General features: G+C 39.1%; 1 protein-coding gene across 1 annotated transcript in view; it reads left to right on the forward strand.

The window, feature by feature from the left end:
- Positions 1-21506, forward strand: part of UBR5 (ubiquitin protein ligase E3 component n-recognin 5) — a 138397-nt gene that overhangs the window by 76899 nt on the left and 39992 nt on the right. The window contains exons 16-31 of the mRNA XM_074944009.1: positions 50-162; positions 5206-5349; positions 5435-5546; positions 5765-5919; positions 7464-7661; positions 10426-10636; positions 14294-14420; positions 15363-15514; positions 15981-16076; positions 16565-16688; positions 17641-17738; positions 18407-18555; positions 19757-19848; positions 20855-21001; positions 21107-21225; positions 21317-21443. Coding sequence (XP_074800110.1) covers positions 50-162; positions 5206-5349; positions 5435-5546; positions 5765-5919; positions 7464-7661; positions 10426-10636; positions 14294-14420; positions 15363-15514; positions 15981-16076; positions 16565-16688; positions 17641-17738; positions 18407-18555; positions 19757-19848; positions 20855-21001; positions 21107-21225; positions 21317-21443 — 2164 coding nt within the window. The remainder of the gene's footprint in view (positions 1-49; positions 163-5205; positions 5350-5434; positions 5547-5764; positions 5920-7463; positions 7662-10425; positions 10637-14293; positions 14421-15362; positions 15515-15980; positions 16077-16564; positions 16689-17640; positions 17739-18406; positions 18556-19756; positions 19849-20854; positions 21002-21106; positions 21226-21316; positions 21444-21506) is intronic.

A 21506-nucleotide genomic window follows, 5' to 3' on the forward strand; every position in this document is an offset into this window, starting at 1 on the left:
ATTTCAAGTTGCAGGTTTTTTGGTACTTATTATTTTGTTGTCGTTTAAGAACGACGACGGTCTACTCCTGCGCCGAAAGAAGAAGAGAAAGTGAATGAAGAGCAGTGGTCTCTTCGGGAAGTCGTGTTTGTAGAAGATGTTAAGAATGTTCCTGTTGGCAAGGTTTGTTTAAAATGAATTCTGATTGCTTTCCTTTTAATTGTTGTGAAACAACCTTTCCTTTCGATTGGCTGACTGTTCAGTTGGTTTTACTTTGGCTGTAAAGTGACCCAGTTCTGGGGACAGATGGGAGTATTGTTTGCTGTGCTTCTTCCCAGCACAACTTTTGTCATATTTTAACATTTCATAGAATCATAGAATATCAGGGTTGGAAGGGACCTCAGGAGGTCATTAACACAATCAATGATGCTCATCAACTGCAAACACACTCTGAGTCCAAGACACTGACTGTGAAAGAAGTAATCTTTGATTTTTCCCTGGACTTGATTCAAGCCTAGCATTGCAAGAAAAGCACAAAGATTTGTCCTTGCTCAAAAGTTCTTATAATGGAAGGAATTTAGCCCCCTGGTCTGTCCAGCAAAATCCTGGTGGGTCAAATAAACTATATTTTTGAGACCACATCACCTGAAAATTTGCTTGAACAAATCTGTTGATAAAATGGGACCCCGGAAAACAAACAAGAACAAGATTCAGAGTAGAAATAAACTGACATGTTTACTGGAAACTGGGGAATAATCTTATTTCACTTTTTACTAAATGGCACCAGCAGGACATTTTACTTTATTTAAGAACAGCGGTTTGTCTGGTCCTATATATCTCAGGACCCCAAGCTCCTGTCTGTACCCACATGTGAAGGTGAACCTGCCTTCAGAGATCTTGCGCAGGATCAGGAGTGCCGAAGAGGGAGGTACTGTCTCTACACTGCACTGCCCTTTGTTTCCAACATTCCTTTGGTTCTGGCTTTGTGAAATTAGTTAGGAGGGATGAGGTCAGTTGGGCATTTTTCTGCTGTATTCTCTAAACTTGCGGAAAAGCCGGCACAATTTGTAGTGAACTGCAGAAACTTGCACTGCTTCCCTTTCTGAAAGGGGAAGATCCCATGATGAATTTCCACTTTCTCGTATGGATTATTGCTGCATACGGGAGGATTGAGTTATTTGTGTAAGAACACCCGAAGACATTTTCAGGTTTCTCTTGGGGAGACTGTGTGTTCTAGTGGATAGGGCACTGGACTGGGAATCAGGATACTTGGATTCTGTTACTATTTCTGCCACTGATGTGGTCTGTGATTTTGCAAAAGCCATTTAATCTCTTTGCCTTTTGTCCGTCTCTTCTGTTTAGATTGTAAGCTCTTCAGGGCAGGGACGGTTTCTCACTGTGTCTGTGTACAGTACCTGGCACAATAGTGCTAAATCTGGGGTGAGACCTCTAGGTGCCACTGTAATACAAATAAAATAAATGAGGTTGAATTTGTTTTGTGCACACTGTTTTTGTGATGTGCAAATATAGCAATCTTTCTGCCTGTAAATTTTTACAACTTACACATGTCCACAATTGCTAGTAAGGAAGCCCATCCATCAGGGCAACTCAGTCACCTTTGCTGATTTTTTTTAAATATAGAAGGCTAGATGGCACCATAATAATGCAAACAATGTTTTTAAAAGTAAAACTAAAATGTTCAAGCTATGAAAAAGAAAGGGACAAGTCCAGCTGATCTTTACCCAACCCACCAATCCCACTGCTTTCAAGAATGCTTCCCTCCTTCTCCAGTAATCTCTGCAGACTCTCTCCTTTGTCTGAACAGAAATGAAGCCTACAAAACCTATTCCTCTCTTCCAAGAAATGGTATCAGGCATGAATGAACAGTTTGGAAAAAATAATTATGTCTCCAATTCTTGTATTACCAAACAAAACAATCACACAGTTGTACTGCTGTTATTCATGTCCATCCTTTTGCCCTCGTTTTTCTAATCGTGAGATATCGAGTTGACTTATTTTAGAATGTGAACTCTTGATGGCCAGGAATGTGTTTTACGCACAATACTGATTTATGGTACTGTTTTAATAGCCATTTATATCTCTTAGATTGTAAATTCTTTAAGGTAGGGAAACATTACTACCTGTATATTTATATAGCACTGTAAAATGTACAATACAATGTAAATGTCAGCCAATTTTAAGTTGCAAGCAATAGTATAAAAATAGATAACAAAATAAAGATTTAGATAAACAGTAGCTTCCAGAACCCAGCATGCAAAAATAGACATGCACTTGTAATGTCCAGTGAAAGAGGGCAGAGAAATACACGTTGCAACCTTACTGATTCAGATTGCTTAGCGTCTTTCTGCCCATGAAGTTGCGTAGAACAAGTTGGGGACACTGTTAATATCCACGTGAAAAATACTGTTCATTATGCTTCTGTCTTGCAAGCCTCCACAATAGCCAGGCTTGTTCATCTTGCAACAGTAGTCTTGGTAATTGTTTAACCTTTTTTAACTCTTTAGTGAATGGAAAGAGGATTTGGGTCCTCCTATTTTAGGTTTATACGTTGCATGTATCCCTAATTTTTAGATGCATACAGACTTCCAAATTGCAAACAGTTATCAGACATGTCAAAAAGACAAGATGACCTGCCCAGTTTTGGAATGGACTCAATCCTATTCTTTCCCATTTTCCCCCCCCATATCTGCTTGTCTTTGTTCTAAATAAGTTTTGTCTATTTAATGACAACTCTTAGAGGCTAACTCTTACTGAATGTACGACTGTGTACAATATATGCATATATTGTTACTAAAATTGTAAAGTGAATATTGTATTTTTGATGGAATTTGCACAAATTGTGAGAAGCTGCACTAGCAATGTGGAATGTCTAGCAAACAATTCTGTTTCTGAAAGAGATTTCTAAGTCAAGTATTTTTATTAAAAAGAATAAAATACCAGGGCTTAGTAGTGAGCTTCTTTCATTGAACTGAGACTAAAATAAACCGGGAATAAAAATGAGTCTGAGCTACTTGACTAGTTTTAAGAAAAATTTTGCTGTTGTATACTGGTCAACTAATCTTTTTCTAAAGGCAAGTATATAATAGGTCCAAACTCTTGAGTCTGTGTTCTCTGTATAACTGGGATCAGAGCATCCAGTTTTTACTTCCCAGTTGATTGCTTGATTCGTCAGTGGGTGGTCTATCCTTACTAGTCTGACACACACAAAAGCCAATAACTACTGTAGCATTTGTCAATGAAGGAGCTACCATAGTGGTCTTTTTTCAGGAGCTCGCTTCTAATCCGTTCTCTCCCAAATCTTCTTGAATGAAGGTTTTCCCTGGTTTTCCTAAATCAACTCTGAATGACCATTAGTTTCTTTCTAAATAAAGATTTTCAGTTTTGGTGCTTCTCCTTTAAAAAACCGTTTCCTTTTAGGGTCACTGCATTTTTCTTATTCTGTCAGTATTTCTTTTTTACTGACTATATAAAAAGCAGCTCAGTTGCTTTAAATGGTGACTGAAGTGTGATCAAAAGAAGTCTAGAGCAGATTTGTTTTAGGAAGATGTGTTGATCTGTTAGATGTTGGGGAGAATGCCAACTTTTTCCCCTGTAGCAGGTTATGTAAGTCTTGAAGATGGGAAAGAAGGAAACATGGAAGATGGCCACATAGCTCTCCGTGCTCCTGATAGAAGTTAAGACTGTACAGAGCCATCTGTTTTTAGAAGAGGCACAAGTGAAGACTTCCATAGCAACACTTAAACAGTCATTTGTGAGCTCCCATACGTTAGAGCAGTGGTTATGCCAAGGCTTCACTGTGGTCTCAAACACTCAATCTACAGCACAGATCGCTGGAGAAACTGGCACTGAAGCCTCCCTTCAAGTGTAGATTATTTACCAACACTTCCTATGCCTAGTTTTCCCTGGAATGCCTGGATCAAACTGCTTGAGTCCTCCATGCAACATCATTCTTTTACTACCATTCCTGCTAGCTAAACTCTGGTCTAGAACATGTTCTCTCTTGACAGGGCCAGGTTTGTGGCTTTACACCACGTTCTTACAACTTGTCAATCCTATACGCTCTGTATTAATTGACGTGGAATAGGGCATCAAGCTCACTCCCATCTCTGGGTGAGTGTGCCTTATGCTTTGGCACCAGTGCCTGTAATACTGCTGGTTACGTTGTCGCCATCGTTGGTGCCATCTCTCTTGATACAGGGTGTTAAAGCATTCTTTTTCCATCAAAGCACTTGGTGGCCTGAAACTGGTTGGGAGAAAGATTGGGAGTCCATAGGAGTCTGTTACCCTGAAGATTTAGAGGGAAGCTCTCCTACTCCTTACAACTCCATCAGAGTAGAGGAGGGTGCAGCAGTTGACTAGTGAATAAAATACTTCTCTTCTTTCCTTGCAGGCAGGGTACCTGCACCAATCTCACTTAATTGAGAGGCTAGCAAAAGCTTCAGAGTTACCATTATTCCTTGATATGAAGGCCTTAGTAAATCTGAAGGCAGGTCTCATCACCTGGTTTGGCCAAAAGGTGAAAGTGTTATTGGACCTTGATTCGTCCTAGAAGCCTCAAAAGTTAAAGGAACGTTACACTTTTTCTGCTTATTTTTCTCTTGTACTTTTGAGAGACTGGTGACTGCAGCTGGAATGACCAAGGGACATGATGGCTTTGCAGTTTGGTGATTCATGAATGCAATGCTAAACTGAGGAACTTGTTTGGCAAGCATACCAGTCATGCATATATAATGAGCAGCTCTTCAAGGGCAAGTACCACTTAGAATTTCAGAAGAAGTGTCTGAGGCTTTCAACTGCTTTTGTAAGGGGAAAGATGCATGTAGTGTAAATGTTCCTGGGTACATGTGGCTGCATTCTTAGACTCGAGTTTTAATAGTAAACTATTTTTGAGATTGGATTGGGGCAGATAAGTAAGACCACTCTGTTCACCGGTTACTGTCATGCGGCTCCTTTTCGTAGTCATTCCAAATACTGGATTAGAGATAGGCATGAAGAAATCCATCTAAACAAATAGGTGCACAGGAACCCAGTAACTGCAGAAGAATAATGCCCCTAATAACTAGGGGCTTCCGAGTTAAGACTTACTGTCTCAGACCAAACTTCTATGCTCTGACAAAAAGGTTCAGGGTACATAAAACTACTTTACAGCTTTATCTCAAAGTTTTTAGTAATACATCAATTATATTTAATATGTTCTGCTTGTAGGTACTAAAAGTGGACGGTGCCTATGTTGCTGTGAAATTTCCAGGCACATCCAGTAATGCAAACTGTCAGAGCAGCTCTGGTTCAGATCCCGATCCTTCTTCCCTTCTCCAAGATTGTAGGCTGCTCAGAATAGATGAACTCCAGGTATGTTGGATGGAGAAATAAAAAAACAGGAATTTGAAATTTCCTCATGCTGTTTGCATACTGAAATCTTGCCCTTGTTTTTTAGGTAGTCAAAACTGGCGGGACTCCAAAAGTTCCAGACTGCTTCCAAAGGACTCCTAAAAAGCTCTGTATTCCTGAAAAAACAGAGATTCTAGCAGTGAATGTAGATTCAAAAGGTAAGTGTTTTCTGTAAACTACCCTGCTGCACTTCTTAGAAGTGTTTTTTCCCCTTTGTGGAAAACATTTCAACTGTCAAATTAAGGTGCATGCTTGTCTGTGTTGATTAACAAATTATTAGAGATGCAATGGTTTGTATGTGTGTTCTGTTGTATTACAGAACGCCATCAACGAGAGATGTTTAATTTTTTTCTTTCTTGTTCATGTACCCATGAAGGAGTGCATGCTGTCCTGAAGACTGGGAACTGGGTTCGATACTGCATATTTGACCTTGCTACAGGGAAAGCTGAGCAAGAAAATAACTTCCCCACTAGCAGCATTGCTTTCCTGGGTCAGAATGAGAGAAGTGTTGCCATTTTTACAGCTGGACAGGTTTGTTTGGGTTCTCTTGTTAATTTCCCTGTTAGAATGTAGTCGTTTAAAGTGCTTTAGTTTTCCTAATCTGTAAAATGGAAATGCTGCTTACTTTTCTAAAACTCGTTTAAGGTTTGGAAGAGCTGGGATTTTTAAATGGTTTAAGGGAGCTAGGCATCCAACTCCCTTGACTTTCATGAAAGTTAGGCACTTAAACACTTTTAAGCATGTCTGAAAATCACATATCAGAACTTTGAAATCCTTGGATGGAAGGCGCAAAGTATTTTTATTACAGAGGAAGTAGCCACTGCTTCAGTGAAGACTTCAGTGAACAGCAGATATTGCTTTGTTCAGGAGGAAAGTAGATTTTCATCTGACCCATTTCTGAACATTTGAAAATAGCAAAAACTATTTCATGCTCAGTGTGTTAAGCTTGTTAAGTATCTGTCTAATAGGATGTGAAGTGCATGTGTCTATAAGGAGCTTAATGAACACGTGATCACTGACACATGGCTGTGCAGCACATCCTCTCTTAGGAGCATTCTGAACTACTAAGTCTGGAGGCACTTCCAGAAGACTGAAACTTCTTGAATGTTTCTCAGACCCACAGTCTTATTAAATGGAGCCTCCTCTTTGGGTTCCTGTGGCATGAAGGTTGATCAGGTTCCAATGTTGGTGTAAAGACAAATAGGGCTGGCTGTGGACTTGCATGCTTTGTTTGCAATATTTTGCAAATCAGAGTTTCTAAATCCTGTGATGTTAATCTGCTTCTTTTAAGTTTTTGTCATTCCCCTCCCCCTTTTAAAATAATAGAAACTATGGGTCAAAAGTGTGTTAAATCAGTGTAGAATTTGCCTGGCTAAATACACAAGTCAGGTAATCCCAAATTTAAGGTTGAATAACAGACTTAACTCAGTATTGTAATGAATATGTAAGGGGGCCGTCTTTAACTGCATATTGCTTATTTCTTAATGCAGATTATTATATAAAGGCTATAGAGAAAATATATCACACACAGCAATATTGATATTTTTTCTATGTAGTGTAGGCAGTCCATGACTTGTTTAGGTGACATAAGTGAATAATGGATCTGCAGGCATACATAGGTGTTTAGAAGAAGAAACAGAAAAAATAATATTCAGTGATTTCTGCAAGCTTTTGTATAATCCACATCTTTAGTAAAGATATGTAAGAAAATTTATTGTCAAAGGCACTGAAAATTTATAGAATTCATTGTTTCCATTCAGGTTTGTAAGTATTTTTCAATAAATTATGGTGTCAAAGATCCAGGTATTGTTAGGATTGATACATATTTCATTTTAATTGAGGTTTCATTTTTAAAGTAAATTGACACTTACTTGTGCTAGGCCCTTCCCAGTCATTCAAGAAGGGGTGGTTCTTGTCCCAAGGAGCTCAATCTAAGAAGAGGTTATGAATTTCAAATCAACTAGATTTCCTGTAGGCAGCATAACAGAAGTGAGTCTTTAGGAGGGATTTAAATGTAGAAATACATATTATGATTTTGCAAAATGGTGATCTGGTGTTAATTTATTTTTATGTAGGAATCTCCTATTATTCTTAGAGATGGAAATGGAACTATCTATCCAATGGCAAAAGATTGCATGGGTGGAATAAGGGATCCCGACTGGCTTGATCTTCCACCTATTAGTAGTCTTGGAATGGGTGTTCATTCCTTAACAAATCTTCCTGCTAATTCAACCATCAAAAAGAAAGCTGCTATCATCATCATGGCTGTTGAGGTAATGTTCTGTGTTTTGCTTACTTCATTACTACGTGGTAATCTTAATAACTGCTTTTTAAAAACGGTAAATTAAAGCATCTTGATATTTAACTCTTTAAATTACCATTGCATTTCTACTCTTAGGTGTCGTTTTAAATTAAGTAATCTTTTATAAACATGAAAACCAAACACAACTATTTAGTAAACCAAAAGGTCTTTGACACAACTCCAGTATGAGATTTTTAAATTATTCTTTTATAATTGTTAGAATTATTAGGGATTATACTTCTAAAGTTTAAAATATTGACTAGTGTGTCTTGCATAATATTGTATTATTCTATTATGAATGTATGTGTTTTCTCAAGTGATCAGAAGTTTGCCATCTTACTGTAAAGGCACTACAGTTTGCCTGTAATTTGAACTAGTGCAGGAAAGGTTAAAGGAGAAATTGTAGGAGTGATTTCTTGTGAATCTCCACTGTTGTGACGTATAAAATCTCTGGGGAAGGACCTCTTCCTTGAATCCTCTGTAGAGTGCCATATACGCCTACAGCACCGTATAAATAATTATACAATATATTGTACACTAGTTTATGCAAAATGCCAAACATGCTGGAAGAACCTCCACTACTTCCTCTTAAATGGTTGGTGTGGTATATTAGCAGATTTCCTAAAGAATGGATTTATCATGTGTGCTGTACTGCTGCACATCATTCTAGACCAGGGTCGGCAACCTGTGGTACGCGTGCCAAAGACGGCACACGAGCCGATTTTTATTGGCACACTGCTGCCTGCCGGGGTCCCGGCCACCGGCCCCGCACAGCCCGTTGCCAAACCCAGGCCGGGACCCTGGCAGGCAGCAGCATGCCATTAAAAATCCCGCCTGCCCCAGCCCGCTCTTCTCCGCTGCCCCGCGGGCGCAGGGTGAAGAAGCTTGGTCCTGCCGGCTGCTGCGGGGCACGCAACCCCCCGCCTCTTCCCCCAGCCTGCGGGATTCCTGCCCCTCCTCCTCTTCCTCCCTGCCACTGATCAGCTGATGGCCCTTGCGAGGGAGCGTGCTTGCTGCTCCGGGGAGGAAGCGGAGAAGAGGTGGGGATGGGACCTTGGGGAAGGGAGGTGGAATCAGGGCATATCCCCTCCAGCCCCCTGCCGTGAGCCGCTCTGGGCTGGGAGCAACCCCAGGACCCTAGCCCACACCCCCAGCCCCCTGCCCTGACCCCTGCATCCCCCCACGCACACTCCCAGCCCTCTGCCCTGACCCCTGCACCGCCCTCACACCCCAGCCTCCTGCCCTGACCCCTGCACCCCCCACGACCCCAGCCCTGACTCAGCACCCTCCACATATGCTCACAGCCCTCTGCCCTGACCTCCTGCACCCTCCTCACACACTCCTAGCCCCCCCCCACACCCCATGCCCTGACTCTTGTACCACCCACATTCCCACCCCCACCCTGAGCACCAAACGGGAGCTTCTGCACCACCCCACCTCCCACACACACATTCCCACCTGCACCCCTCGCACCAAATGGGAGCTTCCCAGATAAGCACTCCACACCCAAACCTCTTGCCCCAACCCTGAGTCCCCTCCCTCATTCTAGCTCCTGGCCAGACCGTACACCCCAGCCCTGTGCTCAGTGCACTCCCACCCTCAGCTCAGTGCAGAGAGAGAGGAGGAGAATGGGCTAGAACCAGGGAGAAGGTAGGTACCCACTCTGTGTGGGCAGGGCCGGGATCCCAGACCAGCAGCAGGCTGAGTGGGGCCAGCAGTCGGGACCCTGGCTGGCAGGAGCTGGCAGACGGAACCCCAAACCGGCAGCGGGCTGAGCCGCTCAGCCCACTGCTGGTCTGGGGTCCTGGCCGCCGGCCCTGCTCAGCCTGCTGCCAGTCTGGTGTTCTGGCTGCCTGCACCTTGCCAGCCGGGGTCCTGGCCGCAGGCCCTGCTCAGCCTGCTGCCAGCCTAGGTGAACGGAACCCCAGGCTGGCAGCGGCCTGAGCTGGCCGGCGGCGTAAGATCAGCATTTTAATTTAATTTTAAAGGAAGCTTCTTAAACATTTTGAAAACCTCGTTTACTTTGTATATAACAATAGTTTAGTTATATAATATATAGACTTATAGTGAGAGACCTTCTAAAAACGTTAAAATGCATTACTGGCACGCGAAACGTTAAATTAAAGTGAATAAATGAAGACTCAGCACACCACTTCTGAAAGGTTGCTGACCCCTGTACTAGACCTATATTGAGTCTCGCATTGGGGTACTCCACATCTGTAGGAGGAAAAGGGGTCACCCAGACAATTTCAACCTTTTCATCCCAGTTCTACCAATCATTAAGAGAAAACCCTATAAAAGCCAGTTTATACAGAACCACTTGCTGTGTTCCTTGAATCCTACCATTTTGCTCTGTTACATAGTCATGAATCGTAGAAATCCTTTATCTTTTGAATTGGTATAACCAGGTATGATGCCAAGAGCCAAGCTTTTGAAGGTTTGACAGATGCTTGGTATTTCAGCATGTCCTTTTTCTTTAATTTCCTTTTATTATTTGGTTATAGTAGAAATGACAGTCAGACTCGATATGAGATGATGTTGAGATAACATTTAAAAAAAAAAAAAAGTTCTTCTGGTATATTTGTATTCAGCATTTCCTGTGTTACTAGTGAACATCTTAGACTTAAGTTTTGCATGTTCATTTTTCAATGCGAAGCCAGAAGTATCTAGAATTGTTTCTGTCTAAATTTTTTGTTTCATTTTATTAAAGTCTTTCTTCCTTTTTCTGAGCACAGAAACAGACTTTAATGCAGCATATTCTCCGATGTGACTATGAGGCCTGCAGACAATATCTGATGAATCTTGAACAAGCTGTTGTCTTGGATCAGAATCTACAGATGCTGCAGACGTTCCTCAGCCACAGATGTGATGGAAATCGTAATATTCTACATGCTTGCGTATCTGTATGCTTCCCAACCAGTAACAAAGAAACTAAAGAGGAAGAGGGTGAGCAATGTATCATGAGTGTCTTTTTTTTGAAACTACCTTTTTTTAATACAGTTTCAAGAATATTTGGAGGAGAGCCAAAATTTTCAAAACAAGTGCCTAAAATGTGGCACCTAAAATAAATGGCCTCACTTTTCAAAGGTGTGGTGCATATGCAGCTCCCACTTACTTCATTGGGGTTTATGGGAGCTCAGCACTACTTTATATAGGTGCCTAACTATGGTTTTAGGACAAACTTAGAGTACCCAGATCTGAAAATTTTAGATTGTCCCTTTATATCACTATTAGCTTGGGGTCACGCACGCACGTACGTACGCACACAGTTGTTTGTTTTCTTTCCAGGATTATCAGATAACTAGTCTAATGTTTAGTGGTGTCTTTGGTATTTCTTCCATTGAGAAATCTGTATTGGAAAATATGAACAAAGGGCTTTCTGTTGATGTAAGGGACTGACATTTTTTATAGCTTTTAAAATACTATTGCATCAAAAAAAAAACCACATGAAAAGAACATAAGTTTGCAAAGTCAAATGCTCAAAAGATAGGAAATGCCAGAATTAAGACTACTCTTGCCATTTTAATTCAGCCCCCTTCTGCATATGCGTTATGATAGTCTTTAATTACATGATCACATACTATTGTTTCCACAGGGCTACTTCATTCAGTGCACAAGATGGACAGTGCTCACCAAATGGGTAGCTATTCAATATTTCTTTTATCCTCATCATTCAATGTGTGGCCCCATTCCTTATTTATTGTACACCATCCAAACCCTGCACTGAATAAAGATTTAACTTCCTCATGGGCTTTACTGTGGTGCTCTCATAGTAGTATCTTGGTTCTTTACAGTCATTAATGAACTTATCTTCATAAGGCCACTGTGGTGACTGGGTGGTGGTATCACTATTTCACGCATGAGGAGCTGAGGCAGAGAGATTAAATCCAGAAGTGCCAACTAATTTTGGGAGCCCAGTTTGAGAAGCTATGGGCCTGATTTTTTTTCAAAGTATTTAGCAATTTAAAACACTCTCTACATTCAGAGCACAACTCTCATTAATCTCAGTTGTAGAAGTGTGGATCACTCACAAGTCAAACCCCACGTGTCTCTGATTGGTTACCCAACGAGCACATAGTGGTCACCAGTGAAAATTTTGGTTAGTGACTTTGCCACAGTGTTTCTATATGGTACTGGGGGAGGCAGAAACAGAATCCAACTCTCTAGAGTGGCATACAGCTGCCTTAACTGCAAGACCATCCTTTTTCTTCCTGCAATTCCCTGTCTCATTCATTACACACCTTCCAATTTCTGTGACAGAAATGAGGCAGGGGTCCTACAGACAACCGCCTCATTCACTACACAACACTTATTCCCAGAGCACCGTCCATCATGTGCACTGATTGAGGCAGTGGTCCTGTGGGAAAAAATACTATGTGATCATGTAATTAAAGACTGTATTAAAATGCATATCCACAAGAGGGCTGAAATAAGGTTGCGTTGGCTGGCAACCTTAATATTCTCTCTCTTCCTAATTTCGAATACTTGACTGTGCAACCGTAACATTCTTTTGACAGTTTTTTTATAATTTATATATTATATAATGTAATTTACCAGGTTTCCTGAAAACTTAAAATCCAAAAAGATAAAAATTCCATCATGTGGAGTAATATTGACTACTCCCCTCCTCGTAAGTAGGGTTGGGCTCTTTAGTTCCCATGCACAGACCTCCCTACTTGAGCTAACAGTAACAGTAGTGGTAGAAGGTTATCTTCTGTTGACCTGCCACTAGACAGGGATGGCAGCAAAGGAATGTTGACTCAGGAATAATGGGTTTAATACCAGGTTCTGAAGAGGGTGTGCTTGAGCTTCTCAATGAAACAGTTATAAAATTTTTAACATGGACTAAACTGTTCATCTTTCTGAGAAACAGCTGAACCAATTTGGCTTAAACTTTTTGAAAAAGACATAAACCTAAAACAGTAAGCATGAAGTTTCAGTCCAAATGATTCAAGTTTGGCAAAGTTATAAGCAACTGAAATAGGGTCTTATAATGGAAAATGTCAGGCAATGTTAAATATACATGCTAATACCGGTACCACTTATTATGCTACGTATGCTTTTATTATATAGACGGTACCAATACTGTAACCTTGGAACTTTGATCATATTAAAGTAGAAACCTTATGCAATTCTAGTTAAATGCTGGTACAGAAATGCTTGTGAAATTTTTTAACTTAGAATATAAATCCAGTGTGGTGGTTTTTTACAGTTTCACATTATCTGCCTGAATAAAATAAACTCAGAAAATGACCTTGTAAACTGCATTAACAACTTAACTTGAAATGTTTTGTTTTTAGCTGGTATGTTGCTGAACAGTATTTCTTATGACTTTTATTGATGCCTATTTTCTGAGATTCTGAACTAGAATATTTCATAGGGAAGTAAGTAAAGGACTATAGAAGAATATAGTCGATATAATTTTTCATTATCCAGACAGAAGCACTAAAAGTAAATGACTTAGGGCTTGTCTCCATTGGCACTTTACAGTGCTGCAACTTTCTTGCTCAGGGGTGTGAAAGAACACCCCCCCCCCCCCGAGCACTGGCTGTAAAGTGCCAGTGTAGACAGTGTGCCAGCGCTGGGAGCAGGTATTCTGGAGGTGTTTTTTTTTCTTATAGCACAGGTAGAACTCTCTCCCAGCACTGGTGCTGCAACTACACAGCCACGTAGTGAAGACATGCCCTTAGTAATTTCTGGATTTTTAGTTACCACAGTGCTGTAGTGTTTAGGTGGCTTTCTGTTTCACAGGAATGTTGTAACCCAGACAAAACGGTTCTCTTTGAGAGAAACTGTTTATACTAAATTGTACAATTCTTTTTTCAGCGTAGCAGCTGTGTTAGTCTGTATCCGCAAAAAGAAAAGGAGTACCTGTAGCACCTTAGACTAACAAATTTATTTGAGCATAAGCTTTCGTGAGCTACCGCTCACTTCATCAGATGCAAATTTTACAGCTTTTTTGTAAAACTTTTTTTCTAATACACAAACCAATGAAAATGTCTTGCTGATCCTATTTGCTGTACCATAGATTTTTGTCATGATTGCCTGCACGATATAGTTTTGTCGTCAGTATCTGGATGAACTTTATTGGGTTGACACCTCAGAGAAATTTCAGAGGGGAGCTCTGTGCAATTGTTTCTTTTGCAGTGACTTTTCAAATACTGGTTCCCTTTGGCACTCAGGACCTTTGTATGTTTGTACAGCCATTAGAGGAGATTTAAGACTCTTTGGGTTGTTGTATATAGAGATACTAATAGTTCTACACCTTATTCATTGAATCCAGAGTCTTATTCCAATAATTATTACACACATGTATAAGGGCACACAGCAGTAATATCTGGATACTACTTGCAAAATGAAAAACATAGGATCTATGTTTTTGCAGATCATAAAGCATATTCTGTGCAATCATTTCCCATCAACAGCTGCTTTTTCCTAGAGCCAGGGAATTTGCAACTGGAAGACTAATTTGAATTTAAAACAAAAATTAAAGAGTTTGCAGGAAAGTCTTTATGATGTAATAAAGTTCCTTGTTTTAACTCCTTTCTTTATAATGATACTTTATTTAAAATTTGGCACCAAATGTTTTTCTTAATGTTTCAGAAGCAGAGCGCTCTGAAAGGAATACATTTGCTGAAAGGCTTTCTGCGGTTGAGGCTATTGCAAATGCAATCTCAGTAGTATCAAGCAATGGTCCAGGAAATCGGGCAGGATCATCAAGCAGCAGAAGGTATAAACTGGTTTTAACAAGCTTGTTTTGTACTTTGAGTACCCCTTGTATATTAATGAAACTATAAAAGGTGATATTAGGAATAGCAATTTCAATATTCTCATTTACTTTGCCATCACAGAAATTGCACTCTAATGTACGCAGACCACACAAACGGCAATCATAAGCCTATCCTCGAAGGGGGGGGAGGGGGTTGGGGTTTTTTTTGTTTTGTTTCTTGCCTTTTAGCTGTGGTCAAGCATGAGGTGCTGTTGTCAGATTAAGGAGAAGAAAATGGGGATGTAGTGATTAAAGTGCAGGAGTGAGGGCCAGACAGGCTTGGTTCTGTTTCTAGCTCTAGCATAGACTTGTGGGTGTGTCTCAACTACTCTGGCCTTCAGCTTCTTCAACTGTGTATTAGTACTTATCTACAACCTGGAGATTTTGAGGCTTTAATTAATTGCTGTTTATAATGTGCTTTGAGAGTCTAGGAATAAAAGTGTTATAGAAGTCTTTGAAAATTGCTACTTATATTTACATCGTAAAACTTCTAGGATAGGCTTATGATTTGAGTGTGTGTGGTCTGTATATATTAGAGTGTAATTTCTGTGATGGCAAAATAAATGAGTAATATTGTAATTGATGCTCCTGATATCTTTTATAGTGATCCATTCTGCAAGCTGCTTGGATTCTTTCAACTCTTATTCCCCTTTCTCCCCCAACTAATCATTGCTGTTGAGGGATTGGTGGGGGTGAGAGGGTATGGTACCTATGTTGCTCTAAGTCATTGATAAACTCACAAGGTGTCCCTATTTATTTGCTGTCTTCAGGACCTCTAATTTCATTAAGTACTTCCCCCCCACAAGTTTGGTTTGCCTTTAACTAAAAAAGTTTTTCTTTGATTTATAATTAGGTAATATACTTAATGTGGAAGTGAATTTGTTCTGTTTGGTTTGTATTCAGTTTGAGATTAAGGGAGATGATGAGAAGATCTTTGCGAGCAGCTGGATTGGGTAGACATGAAGCTGGAGCTTCATCTAGTGATCACCAGGACCCAGTTTCTCCACCAATAGCTCCTCCCAGCTGGGTTCCTGATCCTCCTGCAATGGATCCTGGTAAGATTGCTAATGTATCAATTGAGTGTAAAACTAAACATGTTTTAAAAAAAACAACAAGAAACTAATGACTTTAAAGGTGAATTTAAAATTTAGTGTATGAGACTGAAATGTATAGATTTAAAAAAATGTCCTGAAGAGTAAGTAATGTTAGTAATGGACTAGTCAGATGTACTTTTTGTATGGAAGCAGTGATTTAGAATTTAAAAGCACTTATTCAAACTGGTACAATAAACAAAATTTGTTTAAAATGCTGTTGCCAAACTTTTTTAACAACCAGACTTTGCTATAATGTTGGCTACACTGATGTCAGCCTAATGACATGACATGACTTTTTGCTAAAAGCAAATTGTCAGTTAAATATAAAGAACAGATGTATAGTGTAGCTAGATACTGCAGAAAAAGCTTGTTGTTAGGGATGTTTTTTATATATTGATGTACATCCTGCTGTTCTGTTTACTGAAAGATGGTGACATTGATTTTATCCTGGCCCCCGCTGTGGGATCTCTTACCACAGCAGCGACTGGCACTGGCCCAGGACCTAGCACCTCCACCATACCAGGTGAGAACCTGCTCTTTATCTGGATATGCTTTAGAAGGGGGGAAGGGGGAATCACAAAAGCTACCTTTTGATAGGTTTTGTGTATCCCAACTGCTCCTTCTTTGTAAATACAGATAGTTTTGGCTTGAAGCAGCATTTTACCACTATTCTTAAACTTATTTTTATGTAAACACAGCTCAATAGAACATCACATAAACTTTTATTTACCTGTAAATTTTGTGCATGTGAAAACTGTCAATAGTAACATGAAATTGTGCTATCTGTTTCAGCTCATAACATTTCACATTCGCAAATCTTATGTCCTTTATATACAGTGAAATGCATAATGTGTTGCTGAAACTGCCAAGACTGTCATAGTCAAGGTGGTGATTGATGATAACCTTAATACAACTATGTCTTTTTGATGAAATTATTTTTATTAAATGACCCCCTGTAAGAGGGATCCACTTTAGGGATTGTTTCCACAGAAGTATTTTTTCTAATTACAGGTCCTTCTACCGAACCGTCTGTAGTAGAATCAAAGGATCGGAAGGCAAATGCTCATTTTATACTGAAATTGTTATGTGATAGTGTCGTTTTACAACCTTATCTTCGAGAACTACTATCAGCCAAGTAAGGGTTTTCAAATGAAAAGTGCCGCCATTGTTTAAAACAAATATCCCCTGAAGATGGTACATGAGCTGAAACTTACTCATGAACATCTTGGTTAAAATGTCTTCAATATGTAGGCAAATTTTAAATATGAAACGGTATATTAAACTAGTATTACTGCAGAATGTCTGCAAGAGTGTGTGTGCACACAGATACATGGATTACAAAGTACTTTACTTCTCAAGTAATCCCTTTGAGGATATTTAATCTAGGCACTTAACACTGTGATACTGCTTTATTGGAGAAGGGTGTATCATAAGAAATCGACACCTGGTCTAGAGATTCTTTGTGAAGAAAGATGAAATGGAATCCAACTTAATATCTTTGGATAAGACAAGGCTTTGAAATTAACTATTTTCACAATTGACAAGATTGATAAAATTGATAAACTATTCAGAGTAGGGAGAATTCATACTAATTAAGAAACAAAGGGACACTACTTAAGTGTCAGGAAACTCTGGAACTTTGACAGACATATTGCCCATTGTGCAATAAAAGTTTGCTATAAGATGCCAAAGAGGACTAAAGCAACATTTGAATTCTTTTCTCATGAAAGACTATTTAGATTATTACAGTAAAAAAAAAACACAATTAATTGAGTTTCTCCCTTTAATCAACATGACAAAGTTTTAAATATATGGTAAATTATTAAATTACCAACTCCCTGCTTTTCCTTAGTGTCTGCGCTATACTAACTTTATTTTTTAATCTTTCCAGTTTTGTTCTGTTACACACAAAAATTCATTCTTTTTGGTTATTACTTTATATGTACTAATATTCAGCAGCCTCATTTATCCAGGCTAATTCCTGTTTATATAGGTTTAAGTTGGCCTATTTCATAGCTTTCTATTGTAACTACAAGTTCAGCATTTTTCGACTTATTTGGTAATAACTTTACAAATTTGTTTACTAGAGATGCAAGAGGTATGACACCATTTATGTCTGCTGTTAGTGGCAGAGCGTACCCTGCTGCAATTACCATTCTGGAAACTGCACAGAAAATTGCCAAAGGTAAATGAGTTTCGAATATGTTTTATGCATACCGAGCTGTTTCCTTTTTTTCATTTTAGTTTTGGCATACATACAAAGACAGTAATTGAATGCATAACTAACATACATTCTTTTATGTAAAATTTCATATGTTCGGGTAAATGCTGGTGTTCAAAATTTACCCCTCCCAAAATATGGTGCCTGTGTCATGGATAATTTGCTATTTGAGAACATGTACTAATATGTGTATTAATAATAGCTATGGAGTTTTGTTAATACTACTACTTTGCTCTAACAAGGCCTTTCATTCAAGGATCTTGTTGCTTTACAAACACTAATGAATTAAGATAGTATTCTCAAAGTGCTAAATGATTAAACTTCACAGTACTCTTGTAATATAAAGGGATCACTTGATCCACTACTTAAGTTTATTCTTTCTGGTTTGGAATACAATATCTGATGCAACTGTACACATTTAGGTTCCCTTCCTGCAAAGACTTAGGCACCTGCTTAACTTCGTATCATAGTTATCTGCAGGTGTTCTTTGTAGGGAAGACCTATAGTGTGTTGGGGAAGAAGTCTTCTAAATATTATTGGGAGCATTTTATCGTTCATATTTCTAACTCTTTTAAAATGGATTTTACCATGAAAAACTTTGTTTTAAAAGACTTATGCTTGAATTTTTCTAGCTGAGGCAACTTCTAGTGAAAAAGAGGAAGATGTGTTCATGGGAATGGTTTGCCCATCTGGCACAAACCCAGATGATTCTCCTTTATATGTTTTGTGTTGTAATGATACATGCAGCTTTACATGGACTGGAGCAGAGCACATTAATCAGGTAAGGAAACACGTTCCCATTTAACTTATTAAAAAGTGTTTAAAACTATGCATTGTCTGTACTTTATAGTTAGTGTTACTGAACACCAGTCGCCCTATTCTTGTATAGATGAACTTCATCTATTAATTCATTTTAACAGTTTGGAGTTGTGCTATAGTCATCTTTATCTAGTTCCACTTCTCAAAATGGAAAACATAAATCGGTAGCTGTTTTTGGTCAAAACCTTGTTGCTAGTAGAGTTCTAGGGCTGTTTCCCTGAACAGCTTGGACATAGATTTGTAAGTGAGCAGAGTATTCTATAGTCTGAAGGATTAACTAGCAGAAATGTTTCACAGTAGTTCTATTGTGTGTGTTAAAGGAATATTTTAAAAAGCAAGGTTTTAGAGGCATTGCAGTCTTTGATTAACCAACAAAAATGCACCTACTCAGCAACTTTTAAAGTCCATTTTTACCCTAGGGCCACTACAGCCACCCTTTAAGCCTTAATGCAGCTCTAAAAATGGAGGTTGTCTTCCTTTCAGCTTGCTTTTATTCCCCCAGAACTGTCCTGTTGCTCAGTCTTGCCTTAGTTTGACATTCAGTTTTAATAGCTTCACTTTTACTGAAAGAATACCAAAGGAAAGCAACGTACAGTAAAAGCTGTTTTATCTGGCACTTCACCAACCAGAAAGCTCTATAAACTGGCATTTCTGGTCTTCATTGACATTCCGGTTTATAATCTGGCAGAAGGTTTATAGTCTGGCAGAGGGGGTGTGGAGCGTAGGCTCTGGGAGGGCATTTGGGTGAAGGAGGGGACTTGGGGCAGCAGGTTGGGGCGCGGGAGCCGCCCAAGGTGAGCCTCTGTCCTGTCGTTGTCCCCACTCTCCCCCCCCCGCCCCCCCCGGTGCTCCAACCCACTTCCCTGTGCCCCCTCCTGCACCCAAACTCCCTCCCTCTTCCTTAACCAGCATTTTTCACTTACTGGCACCCCCCATCCCCCTAACATGCCGGATAAAATAGCTTTTACTGTATTTAAGTACACTGTAGTATACTTAATCCTGTATTATTGTAGAAGATGGAGGTGGACCGGATGAACTTTTGAGGTCTCTTCCAGCCCTACATTTTTGATATTGAAGTGAATATTGATACTAGATATCCATCGTGAGGGGGAAATTATGCATATAACTTCAAGTTTATAAAATGGTGATTTTTTTCATTCTAGGATATTTTTGAATGCCGAACATGTGGCTTACTGGAATCTCTTTGTTGTTGCACAGAATGTGCAAGGGTTTGTCACAAAGGTCATGATTGCAAGTAAGTACACACTGAGTTAGACAAACTGATGTCTTAATTGGTTCCATTCACTAACTGCTTTCTCTTCTGATTAGTTGTTTCAAATTCATTAGTTTATGCTACAAAATACTTGCACATTAATAAACTATTAAAAATTAACTTAATATGAACCAGTTTATATCCATACATTTTTTTTATATCCATAAATGTTTTTAGTCTTTCTGCTATTTGACTGGAGGCAGTGGCATACAGAGTAAATGGTTAGCGTATTCAACCACAACCTCCAAAGTTTGCTTATATAGGAATAAAATGTGAACCAAAGCTATGAAGCATCAAAACAAATTTAATGTATGTTCCCCCTAACAAGTAGCCCTGAGCAAGGGATAAATGAGCTAGAAACCAAATATACATCCAAAATATTTGATTGCTACAAATTTGAAGCTACAGTCCAGGTAACTTCATTAAACCGCTTAAGCCCAGCTTCATTAGAATCATAGAATATCAGGGTTGGAAGGGACCTCAGGAGGTCATCTAGTCCAACCCCCTGCTCAAAGCAGGACCAATCCCCAACTAAATCATCCCAGCCAGGGCTTTGTCAAGCCTGACCTTATTAATATCAAACATATATAAACTAACAAGTTATCAGCTCATACCCACAAAGATGTGCTTGTCATTTTTAAGAATCTTTGATTTTTCTTCAGTAGAAAAAAGGATTTTCAGTTTAACTTTTTGATGCTTTGGAGATCCCTTTTACTTTTTAAAAAAAAAAAGGTAATCTGAAATGTGAAAAGCTGTGTAGTGAAACTGTCATGCTAAATCAGTAGTAGAACAGAACACCAATAAACTAAAGTTGAGTTATTTAGGAATTGTAATTTTTTTCTCTAAAATGAGTGTGTTTACTGTTTCAGAAAGTTTATAGTAGAAAATGAAATTTATTTAAAAAAACAAAAACCCAAAAGCAGTCTTCAGTAAATATTTTAAAAATGAATTTCTGAAGAGTGATGTTAAAGATTTTTATTTGTTTCAGGCTCAAGCGAACATCCCCAACGGCCTACTGTGATTGCTGGGAAAAATGCAAGTGTAAAACACTAATTGCAGGTCAGAAGTCTGCTCGTCTTGACCTACTTTACAGACTGCTTACCACTACAAATCTGGTCACAATGCCAAATAGCAGGCAAGTTTGTATTTGTAGTGACTTGGGGTGAGGGAGTAGAAGGAATAAAATATGTGACAGGTTTGTTTTTAAATATTTTTCTTACTAATGTATTCTGCATTACAGGGGGGAACATCTTCTATTATTTTTAGTACAGACAGTTGCCAGGCAAACTGTGGAACACTGCCAGTACAGACCACCTAGAATTAGGGAAGATCGTAATCGTAAAACTGCAAATCCTGAAGGTGAGCCTTTTTTCAATAAAAAGAAAAATATGTAGGTCTCTGTGTTTCACTCCCTTTCTCACATACCACTCTTGCCTGGTTTTCTCTTTAGATTCTGATATGCCTGATCACGATTTAGAACCTCCACGATTTGCTCAGCTTGCTTTGGAACGTGTTTTACAAGACTGGAATGCGTTGAAATCTATGATCATGTTTGGCTCCCAGGAGAATAAAGACCCGTGTGTATTTGCAAATATTGTTTCAATTAATTTTTTTTAAACTCTTGTTTTTGAGATCTGTCA

Source organism: Natator depressus, chromosome 2 (assembly GCF_965152275.1).
Source record: "Natator depressus isolate rNatDep1 chromosome 2, rNatDep2.hap1, whole genome shotgun sequence".
In the NCBI taxonomy this organism is placed as follows: Eukaryota; Metazoa; Chordata; order Testudines; family Cheloniidae; genus Natator; species Natator depressus.